At 37.7% G+C, this 15,210-nt stretch overlaps 1 protein-coding gene across 1 annotated transcript in view; it reads left to right on the forward strand.

The window, feature by feature from the left end:
* The window catches only part of CDH8 (cadherin 8), a 386,466-nt gene that overhangs the window by 214,602 nt on the left and 156,654 nt on the right, over positions 1-15,210 (forward strand). The window contains exons 6-7 of the mRNA XM_010378203.2: positions 3,365-3,552; positions 6,747-7,000. Coding sequence (XP_010376505.1) covers positions 3,365-3,552; positions 6,747-7,000 — 442 coding nt within the window. The remainder of the gene's footprint in view (positions 1-3,364; positions 3,553-6,746; positions 7,001-15,210) is intronic.

The following is a 15,210-nucleotide window of genomic DNA, read 5'->3' on the forward strand; positions in this document are numbered from 1 at the left end:
TGCATTCTAGGCAGCCAACATGAAAGAATCAGGGAGACGATCATTATTTGGCAACTTTATTATATTATCATCAAACACTTTCTTCTGAGCATTTATTCAAGTAATATGACAGAGACGTGATTTGATAAGGCCTTTCTGACATGGGGACTCTTGAATTGAGATAGGAAAAAGTGAATACCATTAGTTGGAACAGGGTGAAGCCATGGGAGGGAAGATGAATAGTGCAGCTAAAAAGGATGTTCAAAAGCCCTGTGTCTACATACTTATTATTGTTATTATTATTTTAAGATTCCACATATAAGTAAGATGAGGCAGGACTTTTTTCCTTTGATCTGACTTATTTTGCTTAACATAATATCCTCTAGGTTCATCCATGTTGTTACAAATGACAGGATCTCCTTTTTAAAGGCTGAATGATGTTTCATTGTATAAATATACACCACAACTTCTTTAGCCATTCATCTGTCAGTGGATACTTGGGTAATGTCCATTTTTTTGGTATTCTGAAGAATCCTGGAATGAACATGAAAGGGCAGACATCTTTCCAAGGCAGTGGTTTCTTTTATCAAAACATCATAGTGTACACCTTAAATATAGTCAATAATAAAACAAAAGAATCCTTGTGGAAGGATGGTGTACAGCCGTGTATGGGAATGGAAATAATTTCACTGCAGCTGGAGCAGAGAGTGCCGGGGAAAGCGCTGCAGCAAGAGTCTGGAGAGTTAGATTGGACAGAAATTAGCCATACTTGGATTTTAAGGCCATGTGAAGTATGAGAACCTTTATCCTAAGATCATTAGGAGACCATTTAAAGATTTTAAATTGCAGCTTGAGTGATAGGCTCTGGTTCCCGGGAAATTGGAAAGAAATTAAATCTGGCCTTCCTTCATTGTCTTCTCTGCTTTGCAGCCAGTTAAAGAGTTATTTGCAATCATTCACATAAAAGGTGATGGTAGCCCTGGCAGGCAAGGGTGGTTGTGTTGGATGCACAGAAAAGTGTGTGGGTGTGATGCACAGTTGAGTTAGAGAGGACAAAAGTCTGAGGATAGATTGCATTTTCAGTTGAGGAAGATGGATGATCATATTTCTAACATGAGAGATTAGATGCATGCTGGTTCTATTTGTTGGTATAGAAAATACCATAGGAAATCTGGTTTTTAAAGAGATGAAGCAGGGAAGGTGGGTGTGGGGAGAGAGAAGAAGAGAGTGAGAGAGAGAGAAATCTGTGTGAGCTTGAAAATGACACATTTGAGGTATCTTTGATGATTTATCTGAAGAAATTCCAAGCTAGAAAGAGTAGAGGAGACGCATTTTCATTAAGAATTTTAGAATTTTTACATCTGGCAATTCGTAAATCAGATAACAATGCAACCCATTTAAACAAAATTATTGAAATGGAGAACACCATTTCTTCTCATCTTTCCCTCACTTTTTTTTGCCTTTGCAATTGCATTACAATGAATACAGCAAGATGGCATATTTCTTTATAAGAAAATGATTATTCAGTCCAGTAGTGGCAGATCAATTTCAAACGTGTGGCTTTTCTTAGAGTTAATAACTATGAAGTATGATCACACTGATAGAGATGAGGAGCAGGCACAGAATAGGAATGGATAAAGGAATGTTCCGTTTGTTTGGCTTCCCAAGACTCCCCATGTAGAACTAGCAGCACGGCATGGCCCCTGGCTCTCTTATTTATTTAATAAGCATACCAAAAAGGGATCATCTCAAACCTTACCTGGAATATAAAGTTTGTGAAAAATGGAATCATTACACCAATTATAAGAAAACTGGGAGACTTTGCTTGAAATGAGGATTTTCAGTGCCTACCTTATGGCAAAACTACTTGGAAAATGTTTCAATCCCCAGTCCTATAACTTCGTGATTCTAAGAAAGATGTTTTTATCCCATTGTTAAGTAAAGGGGTGTTAGGGCTAGAAGAAACCTTACTGTTATGTTGAGTATAATGAGCCTTAGTTTATCCGAGGGACTCAGTAGATTTGAGCTCGAACGAGAATTAGGTAATGTTCTCCAGATTTGATTTTTCCTTTTGGGTTTTTAGGTCATTGAATGTTTAATTTTCCCTCGTTGTGGTTGCAAGGGGCCTAAAACTTTTTGGTTTTTTTGAGTTTGGATTCCGCAGAAGCAGACACTGAGACAAGAATTTGATTGTGAGTTTAACTTGGAGATAGGACCAAGAAATGCCAGTGGAGAAAGGAGACAGAGAGAGAAAGAGAGAGAGAGAGAGAAATAGCCACACACAAAAAAAGGTGCATTATTGAGCCAGCTACTACTGTAGGTTACTGGAACTTTATCCCATTGGAGAAACTCTGGACCATTGTAAAGAAAGAAAAGAAAAGAAAAATCTCAAAGTTATCCTACCACAGAATGGAGAGACCTAGAATTTTATATACTAACTCCTATGAGTCTTTGAGGGCTGCTTCTGCAGGAAGCATTAATTTTCTGGCATTTCTGGCCTGACATTCAGTGGGCAAAATGGGTTCTGAAGGCCAGAAATAACCCTCAGGCAAAGAAATGCAGGAGTGGCAGTTAGATGTAAGACAGGTGTACACTACAGTAGTAATGGCCAGGGGTTATGGTTGGGACACCAACAGCTTCCTCTACACCAGTGAAAGTGAGTGACAGCAGTATAACAACGAAAGTGACTTGAGTTAAAAATGGACTAATGCCCCTAATTAGACACACTTTATTGCCCTAATATGAGAGTGAAGATACACTTTATTGTATTTCACCTAGGAAGTGTTGAAGGCAGGATTTTTGTCTTTAGAGCAATGAGAACTTCAGCAACAAGAGGAGTGTTTCATGTGTCTGAACAGCTTGCTGCAGGGCACAGCAGAAGTTCAGTAATTGAATTTTATCAAAAATGGTCTAAAAGTCTGTAAATATAAAGGTAAGTTCAAAAGTGACTTCCAGTGTGTTACACATTGCATCTTTCTGTGCTGAAATTAGCTTAATATTTTATGTTGGCAACAAAGAATAGCCCCATGGGCAGTAAATGTGATTATACAGCAAAAAGGAAAAAAATACACACATAGATTCCCTAATAGTCTTGATTTAGCTGCTCCAAATATACACTTGGTAAACATATGGTTGAGTAAGTTTCATATCTCAGAAGAGTCTTGAAAAGGGATCATGCCTTCTTCCAGGAACTGTTTGTCTCTGATTCAGTTAAAAGACTGAACATTCCACAATGGAAACGGATATTTCTGTCTCTTCTATCACTTTATTGGTAGCATAAATAAAGGAATGACCAGGACAAAGGAGGTGCCCAAAAGATATTTGTCATATGAATGAATGAATGGTTGGAATTTGTGTGACGCTCATTTTTCTCCTCTTTTCAAAGGCCTGTATCACTTCTCAGTACCGGAAGACGTGGTTCTTGGCACTGCAATAGGCAGGGTGAAGGCCAATGATCAGGATATTGGTGAAAATGCACAGTCATCATATGATATCATTGATGGAGATGGAACAGCACTTTTTGAAATCACTTCTGATGCCCAGGCCCAGGATGGCATTATAAGGCTAAGAAAAGTAAGCTAAGGAAACTTTTGTTCATCTTCAAAATACCTCTTTGAAACTTGAGTTTTAAAGTTGAGGTACTTGTATGGACTTCCTGACAGAATTGTAGAGCTGGTAGACGTTTAGCATTGAGCAATAAGACAAGATAACTAGTACAGTCCTTTTGGCACCTCTTATCTCTTGGGCCCCCTTCACATTTCTGCTAAAGGTCTGGTAAATGGCTACCATAATAGTGCTGCTCCTCCAACTTACTTATTACCCATAACCACAGGAATTTACTGAGTCCTTAGACGGGGCACTTCAACTATGTGGGGAAGTCAATACCCTGTGAAGGCAGCCCTCAACCAAAGGGGGAGAAAAATTGGTGGACAGTTACTATTGTTCAAAGAAACTATTCTGAGTCATATTGTTTAAGGTTGTAAAAGGATTCTCAGTGAGAACAGGCCTCAGTTGCCCACAGAGGTGACGAGTTCAGTGGCTTTTAGTCTTTCTGTATATAACTCTCCTCATGTTTGAACTCTTGCTTCCTGAAATATCTTTCCCAAATACACTGAAGCTTCCCAAGCCCTTATTGAAGGCTATGCTTTCATGGAAAGTAAAGAAAAAAAAAAACAGGTAGAACATTCAGGTTCAGTTATCCTGGTTCAGTTATCCTGGCTTTCTCTAGTGCCTGAAGGACAGGGCCAAACCTGCTACCATTGCATACTCCAAATTATGGCTCAGAGATGTGAGCATCATGGAAAATGAAGCTCGCCTTTCCCTTGCTTCTGGATAGGGAGCTACCATTGAAGAAAGAAACATCTCAATAACAAGCATAAATAATGTAGGAAAATTTGAGACTGCTTTTGTTAGCAATCTCTTGCTTTTATGGTAGATGTAAAAAAATTCTGTACGACATTTTCCATTTATATTTCTCATCATAAAATCTACACTTATAAGAAATGTGTAGAACATAGTTCCTTACTTTATAGTCACAAAGCACTTGCAAGGAAAATACTCTTTGATCCTCATCCTGATTATTTTCTTCAATACTGTTCTTCAAACTTTGTCATGAAGTAGATCAAACTAGTTTTTAAACGGATTTGCTTGTTCTCAAATAAATCCGATGGTGGACCACATTATTGGGAGTCAATAATTTTTTTCACTTTCTTCATCAGCATCATGTAGATAGATATGAGTGTAAGGTTACTATCTGAATCTCCATCGTGCCACACAGAGACCTATTTCCAATGGTCTTGCTCTAAAACTCGGCCCCACTGAAGGGGTCTTAACAATGAAAACTTAAAGTTTTCTGGATGTTCTTTTTTATAAAAAATATTTTTAAAAATCAATTTTGAAAAAGATGTCTACATTTATTTTAACTCTCTGCTGAGCAACGCTATCTTTCTACCAAAATCCTGGTTTGAGTTTAGCATTAAGAACTACACAACATTTAAAAAGCCATGTTTGAAATAAAGTATAGCATAATATTTGAGTCAATTATTGAATAACCTAGCGTCACATTTTCCTTGACTAATGATTCCTAATGTCATTTTTATTGTTATTATTCCCGTTTTTTTGCCATAAGGTGCAGTTATAAACTGAAACAATTAGCCATTTGCTTTATTTTTATTTGCTGTTAGTCCTAACTTGGAAGCATATACTATACACCTTGACACCAAGTAAAACATGTATTTTACCCTAGAGAACAGTGCAAATGAGTTGTATTTCTACAATTTATAGGCCCCGTTTTTTGTCCAATAAAATTCTTGGGACACCAGAATGTGTCTGGGTTCATTGTCGTTATGTTGAACTGGAATTAAGCAGAACATAATTTGTTATACTTAACAATGTTTGCGAAGAATTTGAAATTGCCAAATTGTTACAGTAAAGGTGATTGGCAAATTGTCAATATGCTGATGTTGCATGATCTATTCACGGATGCATGTGCCTAGTAATTTTAGAATAGATAGGAAAGTGAGTGCTTGCCTGGTTTACTAGAAAATATGGGGGGGAAAAAAAGGAGCCAAGTCCCATTATATCAGAATTCAAATGTAAAAACCAACACAATAGTTTGAAATAAGAATATGTAATTAAGCTTGTACTGGAATTCTGAAAGAGTTCACTGGTGCCAGTTTGTCTTTTAGCTTATTTTTAAAAATCTTCATTGCCTATTTAAAGTTATATTTCTTTTGAGAAATTTGTAATGCAGATGTATCCTGTCTCTTTGAACCCCAACAGACTTGCATTCTTGAAATCTGAAGTATTGTGATTCACCAAAAATTGGACTATAAAGGTGCTAATGCACGTGGGCTTCTGGCTTATTGAAGGTGGCTTCTTTTTACCTGGCTTTACTTACCTAGGTCATCGACCAAAGTCTCTCAGAGTTTTAGGGAATGAAGTGTTAATATGTCAGACACATTGTCAGTAATGGTGCAATGAGGTAATTTCAAATTGCTTTTCAGTGGTTGGTGGGGGCACAATTAGATCCAGTTATCTATTTATACTGCTCGCATAATTTCTTCTTCTAAATATAAACACAAGTACATACATATGTATTGGTGCACATATTTCTTTACATGCCCACCTGCCTCATAGCATAAATTCATAATAGACAGCCTCTAAGAATGTCCTAAAAAATAATAAACCTCATTTTAACCACATGATCAGTAGAGTAGCAATGCTTTAAAGTGAAATCAGAAAATACTCTTTGTGGGGATTAGTGCTAAATTATGCTTTATAATGTCTCCTTGGACTAAACAATGATTATTTCTAGTTCTTTACATTTCACACTCTGTTGCAGAGATGATAAAATATTCTTCCCGGATAGAGATTGTGTTCGATGTCGCCTTATCTGCCACCAGCAGAGGCCCGATTAAGTGGCTGATTAGTATGCAGGTCATGCTGTCACTAGTAAAATTTTATTATGACTCTGAAGTGAAATTTTGATGGCACAATTCATGACTGTGAATATTTTGTGAATTCCAAGTGAAATGAGCAAAACAAAACAAAACAATAGGATATTAGATTCACTGAGCTTGTATAATAAACAGATACCAATAAATGCCCATAAAATTTACAGGTTGAATCTGGGGGACTGGAGAGTGATCCCATTAAGCACAAATGGGTTTAAATGCACATAACTTTCATCCATCAGTATTATACTCATTTGTTCTTGCTGCTGTGGTCATTAGTGAGAAGCATTTATCTTTGTCATTTCTTAACAGCCTCTGGACTTTGAGACCAAAAAATCCTATACGCTAAAGGTAGAGGCAGCCAATGTCCATATTGACCCACGTTTCAGTAGCAGGGGACCCTTTAAAGACACGGCGACAGTCAAAATCGTCGTTGAAGATGCTGATGAGCCTCCAGTCTTCTCTTCACCGACTTACCTGCTTGAAGTTCATGAAAATGCTGCTCTGAACTCCGTGATTGGGCAAGTGACTGCTCGTGACCCTGATATCACTTCCAGTCCTATAAGGTATTTGTCTTTTAAAAGGAATAGTGGATACTGCAAATGACAAGCAGATCAGTGCAAAATGCCTTTGCATGTACTTTCTGTGTGGCCGCCCTTGGGACTATGCTCACATCACCAAATAATGTAGGTTAGCCCATACTCTATGTGTGTGTGTGTGTGTGTGTGTGTGTGTGTGTGTATGTATGGTGTGTGTACATGCGCCTGTGTACCTACTAAGTGCTACACAGATCCCAGAGTCAGGAACATCAAGATGAATTCAGCTATTCCAGCTCTCAGAGAGCTCTGTGAAAATGCAGAGTTGCAAATGTTTGCAATACATTTGGGTGGATCTTGTTATTTTTATGTTTTTGTTTGTTAGTGTTTTTTGTTTGTTTGTTTGTTTGTTTAGCTTTGGGGAAGCATTGCTAGTGTGTCCTCTGTCTCTTTTGACAGTTATGGTGAATTATATATTAGAATTTAGAGGCGTGAGACCACTGTGTCAATGCATTAAGTGGCTCCTATCTTATTTCTGCATTTGGTGTTTGCCTTTGAAATTATCTTTTTATCACTTCTTGGACATTTCTGATAGGTCAGCATATCTGGTTTGGTGTCTCCTAGATAAAAATGTTTCTCTGCATTTCAAAAATACCTTTTGTTTATAGTTTTTCTGCTCAAAATTTTTCCCCAGGATGCGAAATAATTCTTTATTAAAGCTTTTCTGCCTTTTCTTTAGAAATGAAGCTCAGCTTGATTTTTTTTTTCTGTTGTACCGTACACATCTTTTTCTCTTTTTCCAGTCACCCAAATGACAGTACAGGTTCTCCAGCTAAATAGCTTTCTCCCAAAAGCACACTGAAAATCTATAACTTCTATGCTCGTCTCCAAGGGTGAAGGGTTTGCTAATGATGTGTTTGAAAGTGATTTTCAAATATTGTCTTATGAATATTTGTTGCAAAATCAAGGAGATAGAGAGTGAGATGTAGATGGAAGAATACAATTTTAAAGAATTGTCCAGTTAATTTCTGAGTTAGATATCTGTCAGCTCATACCAAACCCTTTCAATTTACAAGTCACAGATAACTAGGGCAGATATCTTTCCAATTACTTCATTTGGGGAAACCCTGGTAAAGTGAGTTATCTGTAGGTTTATTTATTCGATTTTTTAAAAAATGTATTAAATTCCTGTTACTCACAAGGATGCTGAGACTCTGAGGCTGAGATTGAAACCTTGCAGAACAGTCAGCACCCCAAATAAGTCGAGTTTGTACAAAAATTATTTACAGACCCAGAAGAGCACTTTTTGTTTTTAAGTACAAATCATTTCTAAATTCAGAATAACAAATAAGACTGCAGCCAATAAGGATACAAAGAAGGTTTCTTGCAGAAGAGTCTAACCTCTAAGAAGATGAAACTTTACCTGGGGATTTGAGAAATGGTCCATTGGGCATTCTCGGTTCTAAAGAAATTTCACAAACTATAAACATACACAATGGCCCCTATTTGGCTAAGAAAATTATATCTATTAATGGGCCAATGTTGAATGCAATGGGAGGAATATCCAAAAATATTTACTTTGGCATGAATTTCCTGAAAATATAGTGAAATTATGCAGTGGCTTTATGCTGGAATGCTGACATGAATGGGGGCAACGATACTTGCGGAGTGGATGAATCTGCCCTGTTTTTATGTTTCTCGGTTACCTCTGAAAGGAACCCAAAAAGGAGTAGTTGCCACATCCTTTACATCTCCAAGCAGAAGACAGAATGTGAAGGAAGTGAATGAGATCGGTTCCACTGAGAGACTGATCAGAGAACCAGTTTTAGTGCTTGATTTGACAAGGTTTCTACTCTTGTCGGCCAGGAGCATGTAAGGGCTCCAGAGTCTGCCAAGCCAAGGATCTTAGGGAAAATAAGGGTTCAAATATCAGCACAATAATATAAGCTCCCAACACGGAATACATGGTACCAGTGGGAGTGGACTGGCTGTGCAGAGACACGATCTCAGTCATCTAGAGATGAGGCTTGAGGAACTTTTCATGCCATAATAAAAGTAGCATCTTATTGGCAGAGCTAGCTATAAATCCAGGTGCGTAGTTGTCCACATATGGCCGCACATTTTATAATCTATTCATTTTACTGATGTAAAAATGGAGATTTACTGATACTAATTCCAGTTCACAGGGAATCAAGCAAAGATTCTCATTGTAGCTGCTAGTTATTATTATTGCTATTGCTACTTTTATTACTGTTACTGGCAGGAAAGTTTGTGTAGAGGAAGCTTGAGGCTGTTTAGAAATAACCATCCAGCTTAGAAGCATTTCATTTTCAGACAAGCTAAAGGGGATGTGAGAGTGTTTTGACCGGGAAGAGATGGACAGATAAAGCACTATTTGATGACACAGGCCTATCTGTGCTTCTGATAGATGTCAGGCAAGTGCTAGTTCCTCAGCATCTATGGTTCTACCCAAAGAAGGGACGAATGCTGTTTCAAAGCATTTACAGCAGCCTTTGATGTGTCATTCAGAAGGGGGAGCCCACACAGTTTTGATTAAACCTGGCTTGGCTCCGTGGGAGGAGAACTCAAGAATCACAAACCATATTTTTCAACATCTGTTCTGCATTTCTACAGTCCTCTGCCCCCACCTCCCCCCAGTTGGATATGGAGAGCAGCTTCCCTCTCTCTATGCACAATCGGTTAATTTCAGAAGAAAATTTAATTTCCTGACTAGCCAGAGCAATGTGTAGTTCCTTATGAGTCTAATGGACAGATTTGGAGCCATTTAACCTTTTTAGACAGAACCAGAGGACATGGATATTCAGGGAATTACTGGGTAACACATAGCTATGCATTATTTTCTCTTTAGGACTGTTCTATTTTATACACTGACAAGAATGTATCCATCTTTTAGGATAATGCTTAATTTGCTATCCAGCAAGAAGTAGGCATTTATCCCAGCATCTGCCACACTAAAAAATGCGGTTATTTGTTGGCTGGTCAGCTTCTCATGCAGTTCAATTTCTTTTTAGAGCATGTTGTCAAGCTAGAAATAACATGTATTTTTGAATTCTTATACCTAATACTATATCTCTATCTGTATGTATATGTCTGTATATTTCTTTCGAGGGGAAAATGAACAGTGACATAGAGAAAAATCCGTCATCTTACCCTCTCATTTGCAGGAACATTAATTAGTTCCTTGCTACTTTCTGCAATACTGTGTCTTTCAGTAATGTAAAATAAAGGTGTGTAAATTATTGAAAAGATGACATATTTTGAACTTAGGGAGACTAAGGTTGAAATCATATCACTATTGCTTCCCAGTCAGAGAACTAGTCCCTGGAATTCTCTGAAATTCAGTTTTCTCCTCCGTATGGGATAATATCAACTTTCTCGCAGTGTTAATGAGATGATTAAGTGACAATATTAAATAAAATATGTGGTAGCTAGTAGTGTTACCAGTTAATAAAAGGCAAGCCACCATCAATTTCACATCTTAAAAGCAAATTAAAAACCTAAAACTTATTTTAGTAGAGATTCACCTAGGTGGCTGACTGTGTGCAGAATGCTTTTTTTATTTGACAGTTATATGCTAAATAGTCTAATTAATATCATTTAGTCTAATTTTTTTTCCCGCTACTGCTATGGGTGTTTTTACTAGTGAGTGCTTAGTATATGTCAGGAACTGTGCTACATATACTGGTTTCATTCTCTAACATCTCTATGTGGAGTCATCATGTTGCAGGAGTTTGCTCCTTAGTTCAGCTAAAGCTGAGTTCTTGTCACATAACTAGGAAAACTTAGGCACATGGACACATTGAAGGGTGAGTAGGAGAGGATTTTATTGGGCAAACAGAGAGAGGGGGGGAAAAAAGCAAAGCAAGACAGAGTCATGCTAACAGGCTCCCCACCTCACAGATTGAATCCCCGGGTTCACAATAGGGGAAGTGAAGAGGCCAGGCTCCTCCCCCTGCCCGTGGCTCAGCCATCTTCCCCCAGTGCCCATATAGGCATGCTCAGACACAGCCCTGGGCAGTTCCCTCATCTGCACAAAAGCATCTGATGTAAACACTGGTGGGGCAGGTCGGGGATTCTCCGGGTACCTTTTATCTATTTAGGCATTTGGCTGTCTCAGTTACACCCATTTAAGAGATGTGAAACCTGAGGATTAAAGAACTAACTTGCCCAGTATCACACAAATAGTTAGAAGTGGAACTGAGATGTGCACCTGGGTCTTATGATGGTGCCTTGACAATCCACAGTCCTTTCTTTTCCTTGTGATCTCTGTAACTCCAATTGTGCCTATGAGCTTTAGCTTTAGGATGACTGAATAGGACCAATTATAATGGAAATAATTGACTACTCATTCTCTAAATGACCTCACTGAATATCAGGAAAGAAGAAAAATAAAACAAATCTGTGGAATTAACCAGAGTATAAATGCTGTGATCTTTGCTCATCCGTCTAGCCACCTGATATGGGTTTATTACCTTTGGCTGTGAACCAGATTGTGATGGGCAAGGTAAGGGGGAAAACAATGTTATTTTTATTTGATGAATCCGATACCATGCTAAGCTCCTATTACATATTATCTCACTTAGTTCTTACAAATGACACCAAGAAATACTCTGTATGATTTCAGTTTTATAAAGAAGGAAACTTAGAAAAGGATAAGCTTCCTGTACTTGGTGATATATCACGTAGAAGCAGGACGAGAGGTTAAATCCAACTTTCTGCTTATCATTGGCCGCTATACCTATGCATGCTCTTCTAGATTATGGATTCTTGAAAGTGGAATACGATGATGGCAGTCGGTGTTTACTGAGCTCATACTTTGCGACAGACAGTCTGAAAAGTTGTTATATGCAGCAAATTATTTATATTTAAGGTAAGCGTTCCTAGCCCAGAACAGGTACTAAAAACAAGTCAGTTCTTTCATGTAAATCTGCTATGGCCCATTTTATTTTCTCATCTCATAAACTTATTTCGAGTGTGTATTGGGTGTATCGTGGCTGTGAGATGTGATTGTTTCTAAGGAAATAACTTTCTATTGTTTCCCAAGCATTCACCTTGAATGAGGCTGCATGAGCTGCTTAAGTTAAAAGTGGAAATGATGGCCATTCACAGGCAGAGTAGGAGGTCAGCATATAATCATTGTGGCCACAGTGCTGTGTTGTCCTAATTCCTCTCTTGAATATAAACACCCACTCAACACAGGAGCATTGCATTTTTTTTTTCCTACTGGTATTCTGGCATTTCTATAATTCACCTGAGTTACCAAGGTGGCTGTTCATCATCAATTCTCCTGAAAACACTCTTTATATTCATGATATCCAAGGATGCTAAAGTGAAAATATTTCATACTGTAGAAAACTTGGAATTAATTTAGATAGTAGACGGTGTATTGATTGATTCTCTCCTCAATCTTGGCAATAACTCTCATTTTAGATAAAGAGCGTGTGTGTGTGTGTGGTATGTGTGTGGTGTGTGTTTCTGTGTGTTAAGAGCACTTAAGAGATCCACTATCCTATAAGATTTTTAAGTGCACAATATAGTATTATTAACAATAGGTGCAACATTGTACAGAACATCTTTAGAACTTATTTGTTTTGCATAACTAAAACTTTATGACTGTTGTTTAGCAATTCCCCATTTTCTTTTTCCCCAGTCTCTGGCAACCACAATCCTTCTCTCTGATTCTTTGGATTTGACTATTTTAGATACCTCATAAAAGTGGAATCATGTAGTATTTGTCTTTTCGTGACTGGCTTGTTTCTCTTAGTAGAATGTCCTTAACATTCATTCATGTTGTTGTGTATTGCAGGATCTCCTTCTTTTTAAAGGCTGAATAGTGTTTCAAAATCTCTCTATACCACATTTTCTTTATCCATTCATCAATGAATGTTTAGGTTGTTTTCCCATTTTGGCTATTGTAAATGCAATGAACATAGGAGTGCTAATATCTTTTTAATATCTTGATTTCAATTCTTTGGGATAAGTACTCAGAAGTGAGATTTCTTAATCATATAGTGATTCTGTTTTTAAGTTTTTGAGGAACCTCCATACTGTTTTCCATAACAGGTCCACCATTTTGCATTCCTATCAACGGCATATAATAATCTAGTATTTTTAAATAATTAAAACTTGTTTCATTTAATTCTTGCAGTGTCATGGCCAGATAAAAATTTGATTGTCCCCAATTTGAAAACAGCACACTGTTTCAAAAAACTCATTATACCTGCTAATTCAACTAATGGTAATTAATTCATTAAGTCACATATTCAGAAACTCATTCGTTCACTCATTTACATTAATTCATTTAGTCATTTATCTATATTTTAACTGACGTTTTGTCCAATTATTACATTTTGTAAAGAAATTTCTAGAAAGACACAATATCTGTCTTTGTTGGCTGAATATCCCCAGAAAACCAAAGCCCTTCACAGTTAACTAACTAGTCTTTCTTTCTTTTTTTTTTTTTTGTTTTGAGATAGAGTCTCACTCTGTCACCCAGGCTGGAGTACAGTGGCACAATCTCGATTCACTACAACCTCCGGCTCCCAGGTTCAAGCAATTCTTCTGCCTCAGCCCCCTGAGTAGCTGGGACTACAGGCATGCACCACCATACCTGGCTAATTTTTTGTATTTTTAGTAGAGACGGGGTTTCACCATGTTGGCCAGGCTGGTCTCAAACTCCTAACCTCGTGATTCGCCCGCCTTGGCCTCCCAAAGTTCTGGAATTACAGGCGTGAACCACCGCGCCCGGTCTTATCTAACTAGTCTTGTATACATGCTATCTGAAAATGGTAAACAAAATAGAATTGTAGAGCTTTAAGGTCACATGGAGGAAAACATTTCCTAATGAATTTTGAATAGAAGTTCATAGATATCCAAGGATGCCAATAATGTTAAAGTGAAAATATCTCACCCTGTAGAGAACCTTGCAGTAATTTGAAGGGTAGATTTTATTTATTGTTTTCTCACATTTTTATTCTCCCTTCATTTTCTGTCTCTCTCTCTCTCTCTCTCCTCTCTGACTATAAAGAAATTATTTGGGTAAAAAAAGGCTCCTTCTTTTCCTTAGAGGAATAATAAATAATATGTGATGCAGGGACCTTAGAATTCTGAAACTAGCAGAACTCAGATAATATTATTTATTAAAGCAGTTAAAGCAACCAGTGGAGCAATTAGAGGCAAAAAGCTGAAAACTTGTAGATGGAATTTTTGATACTCAACGTGCATGCGAGAAAATGTTAAAATGGTTTCTTTAGGCGTAATAACAAAAGCTAGAATGAAATTAAGCAGTGAGAAAGAAACAGTTGGAGTTCAGTGAAATATAATAACTGATTCATAACTAAGGGGTTTATTTCATTATGTGTGGCTCTAAATAGCATCTTCCCTTGCAGTTGGCTCACAATTGTATCTTCCTATAAATTTTCCATACAGAGGCTGCAAACCAATGTTTACCAAAACATTTTTTTGTGATATAAAAGTGCATTTATGCCGTTTAAATTTGAAAAATAGATACACAGTCTTTCTCCAAGGGCAGCGACTCCCTCATGGAGCTCTAATAATCACTACTGGGACTAAAGATAGGGAGACCAGGTCACTTTGAATTCCAGGGTCTTTGCTATAGGACTTCACCGGTGAGTTGCACCCTCTAAGGGGAGAATGTAAGTAGCATCTTCGATTTTGGAACTTTGTGTTTTGTTCTGCACAGCATCTAAAGTATGCTGAGAACCATGCTGATGTAAAAGACGGCACTCAGGCTCCTGTCCTGATCTGTCCTCTAAATTGCGGTGCACTGAGCAATAAAAATATCATGACACTTGCTGTCAATACACTGTGTTACCTATGACTGGATAATTTTCACCTTTTTTCTTTTCTTTTTAAAATTTTACTTTAAGTTCTAGGATATATGTGCAGAACATGTAGGTTTGTTACATAGGTATACATGTGCCATGGTGGTTTGCTGCACCCATCAACCCATCATCTAGGTTTTAAGCTCCGCATGCATTAGGTATTTGTCCTAATGCTCTCCCTCCCCTTGCCCCTGACCCTTTGACGGGCACAGGTGTGTGATGTTGTCCTCCCTGTATCCATGTGTTCTCATTGTTCAACTCCTACTTATGAGTGAGAACATGTGGGAACTTCACCTTTTTTTCTTTCTAAAGAGCTTACTAAAGGGACAAAAGTCCATGATGTTAGTGAATACTTTGACTCCATTACACTTGGCC

The sequence above is a fragment of the Rhinopithecus roxellana genome, chromosome 20 (genome assembly GCF_007565055.1).
Source record: "Rhinopithecus roxellana isolate Shanxi Qingling chromosome 20, ASM756505v1, whole genome shotgun sequence".
Taxonomy (NCBI): Eukaryota; Metazoa; Chordata; class Mammalia; order Primates; family Cercopithecidae; genus Rhinopithecus; species Rhinopithecus roxellana.